Raw genomic sequence first — 3111 nt, 5'->3', positions numbered from 1 at the left:
CGTCGCAGCACGTGTGATAAAAAACGGCCCACGAATGGACGACCTCCGACGCTCTTACGCGGCGCGGCGGGCGGGCGGGCAGCAGGCTGGCGTTATAGGGGGGATCCAACCGTTATGCGCACGTAGGGGTAGGGGCAGGGCGGGGGCAGCTCGGCGTGCAGATACAGAGGGGGTGAAGGGCGGCGGTGGCTGTGTGGAACCCCTTCAGCACGGCTCGGGCGGGAGGGACACAGTGTACTGTGCGTATGATTAGCATGGTCTATGGCAACAATAGAGGAGGGCTCGGAGGGCGTAGTCGTGGTTGTGAGTGTGTGTGTTTGTGTGTGTGTGTGTGTGTGTGTGTGTGTGTGTCTGTGTGTCTGTGTGTAAGAGAGAGAGAGAGATGGACCGTGTGTGCGTGTGAGTGCGCGCGCCCGTCACGGGCACACACATGTGATGTGAGGAGCCCCGCACTGCCAGCGCTGCCCCCCTGGGGTGCAAGGTGGGAGAGAGGGAGGGTTTGTCTCTATCTCAGAGCAGACGTGTACACTGCTCCCCCAATCTCTCCCTATCCGCCCCAGTGGCCCGGCCCCTCTCTATCTGCTCGCTATCCGTCCGCCGCACGCCTGAGCGAGTACTTACCTCCTCCTGCTCCGCCGCGCCTGGACCGCGCCCTCACGCCGCCCGCCCACGGCTTACACGTGACACGGCGCTGCAGGCTCACCACCCATAGGCGCTTGCGCAACGGCTCCCCGGCTCCCACTGGCTCCGACAGCTCTTACGGCTCAATTAGTCTCGGAGCTCCGATCGCCAGTCGGGATCAGCTGTTATGTGTGCCCCGGTTAGTCTATCTCACCCCTCGAGCGCGCCCGCGGCCCGGCCCTGCCGCCCACCTGGGCGGCGCCATGCCCCAGCTCATATACCTCCCGTGAGCGCCGCAGCAGCCAGCCGGAGGACATGGAGGAGCAGCGCCTTCCTACTTTGGTTCGCCTCCAACTTTCTTTTTTTTGATCGGGTGCCAATTCTCTGATGAAGGCGGCGATGGGGGCGGCGCGGGCGGCGACGCGAGGACCTCGTGTGCGCGTGCAGGGCCAGCCCGGGCCAGACGCGCGGCGAGTGGCGGCGAGGAGTGTTGATGGCCTCCTCCTCCGCGGCGCGCTGCTGCAGCCCCTGTGGCTATCCTTCCCTTTGATAACTCATACCAGACCGCCTGCAAAGGGGTAGCGGCGCCCTCAGCGGTGTCCGCGCCGCGCTGCAACGAGTGCGTGCTCGAGGCGGGCCGCGGGGAGCGAGAGAGATAGAGCGAGAGGGAGAGAGCGAGAGAGAGATATAGAGATAGAGCGAGAGAGAGACGGGGATGAGCGACTCTGCGTTCAAGTGCCGGCCGGGCGCGGCCGGGGGTGGTGTGGGCGTGTGGCAGAGGACTCCCATTACCCGGCCCGACCCGGGCGTGCGTAGAGGTGCTCAAGGATCTCTCTTGCTCACTCTCTATCTCTCTCTCGCTCCCGCTCACTTCTCCAGGCGAAGGCGACACCTCGCCCCCTCACTTCCTTCATGCCCCCCTTCCCTTCTCCCGGTGTCACTCCTCTCTCACACACACACTCTCCATGTGTCACATCCTTACTGAATAGACTTCTCTTGCGCAGAGGGCCTAAGCCCGAGCAGCAGACGCTGTGGCGCTGGCTGGCAGGAGCCCTCTCCTGAAGCCCCCCTCCCCCCCCTACTGCACACACGCGACACAATGGTCGTGGAGATGACTGCAGATAGGACCATCATCATCTTCTTCTTCCCTTTCCGCAGCGCCACGCAACACGGCGGGGCGGGGCTCCAGCAGCAGCAGCAGACGGCACGACGACCCGAGGCGCGGGCGTAGCGTGTGCCATTGAGCCACCGTGTGTCGTGTTGTCTTCCAGTGGTAGGCTCTGAGCATGTGCTGGAGCAAGAGGGAGGGAGGGAGAGATAGAGGGGGGGGGGGCGAAGCTTTGCACCTCTCTCCCAACTCTACGCCGACAGCCATGAGAGTGAAGCAGTTAAGGAGCGGAGTAGCCTTATGAGTGGGTGTCTTTAGGTGGCGACGGCGGCAGACGAGACGCCATAAAGGCGCGTTGTGGGTCGTGGCGCTCCTTCTCTCTGGGGTTTCACCCCGTGTTGTCTCGCCCCTCCCCCTTTTCCCCCTTTTTTCTCGAGGCGCCAGGATGTCGTCGGCGCGTGTCGTCTGCTAGTCACGGTCAGGGACACGGTCGCTTAGGAATAACTCTAAGGGAGGGGGGGGGGGGTGGCGTCGCCTCGCGTCTCCCTCGTAAACGCGAAGGGCGTAGAAGGGGGGGGGGAGCACGGTGACTCACTGGCCCCCAGCCGGCCCCCCAGCTGCTGCAGCAGCCGGTGCCGATTAATTGTCTGGTGGTAAACGGGACGGTGGGCTCGGGGAGGGGAGGGGGAGGGGGGCCCTGACTGTGACTGTGAGTGGCGTCTGCTCGTCGTGGTGGTGCCTCTGCTTAGCGTACAATAAGAGCAAGGAGAAAGGGCCGGGCGATGAAGAGGCGGACCCTGCCCGTCAGGCGCGCCTTGTCCTTTTTAAATAAGATGGGACAGCGCGCGAGGCTGCGGTGGTGGGCGCGGCGAGGCTAGCACGGGGCTGCGAAGGGCAGGAAGAGCCTTTTCCTCTCTGTTTTGCATCGTGGAGCGGGTGGGGCGTCGGCGTCGGCCTCGGCCTTCCCTCGCGCCGGGCCGGAGGGGGCGGAGGCTGCGGCCGGTTATGTAACGGTGGCCCGGGCCGGGCTGGCGCGCACGATGGGCTGCCTACCCGCGCGGCGCTCCCAGCCTCGACTGGCTGCGCTCCTGCCACTTCAGAGACGGCCTGGTTCGTCGCTTTCGAGGTCGCCACATTTTCGGAACGTGTCAGTAAAGGACTTTGTTTCTCTCCTCGTGTTGCAGGGCCCCGAGTCCAGCGCCGGCTCCTCGGCGGACTCCGGCAGCGGCTGGGACGCCGTGGACTCGCCGTGCGACATCAGCCTCCTGGAGCGGCTCATCCGCTCGCACCCCGTGTGGTTCCTGCCGGGCATCCAGCGCGCCGGCGCCTTCCACCTGCTGCAGGGCAAGGAGGAGGGGGTGAGTGGAGTGCGAGCGGAGTGT

General features: G+C 65.2%; 1 protein-coding gene across 6 annotated transcripts in view; it reads left to right on the top strand.

The window, feature by feature from the left end:
- Positions 1 to 3111, top strand: part of LOC113214616 (protein sprint) — a 242480-nt gene that overhangs the window by 212093 nt on the left and 27276 nt on the right. For all 6 annotated transcript variants that reach the window (XM_052263492.1, XM_052263491.1, XM_052263490.1 and 3 more), the window contains exon 4: positions 2914 to 3087. In XM_052263492.1, the coding sequence (XP_052119452.1) occupies positions 2914 to 3087 (174 nt within the window). The remainder of the gene's footprint in view (positions 1 to 2913; positions 3088 to 3111) is intronic.

The sequence above is a fragment of the Frankliniella occidentalis genome, unplaced genomic scaffold (assembly GCF_000697945.3).
Source record: "Frankliniella occidentalis isolate FOCC.00 unplaced genomic scaffold, Focc_3.1 Scaffold12, whole genome shotgun sequence".
NCBI lineage: Eukaryota > Metazoa > Arthropoda > Insecta > Thysanoptera > Thripidae > Frankliniella > Frankliniella occidentalis.
This window is presented reverse-complemented; position numbering and strand designations above follow the sequence as displayed.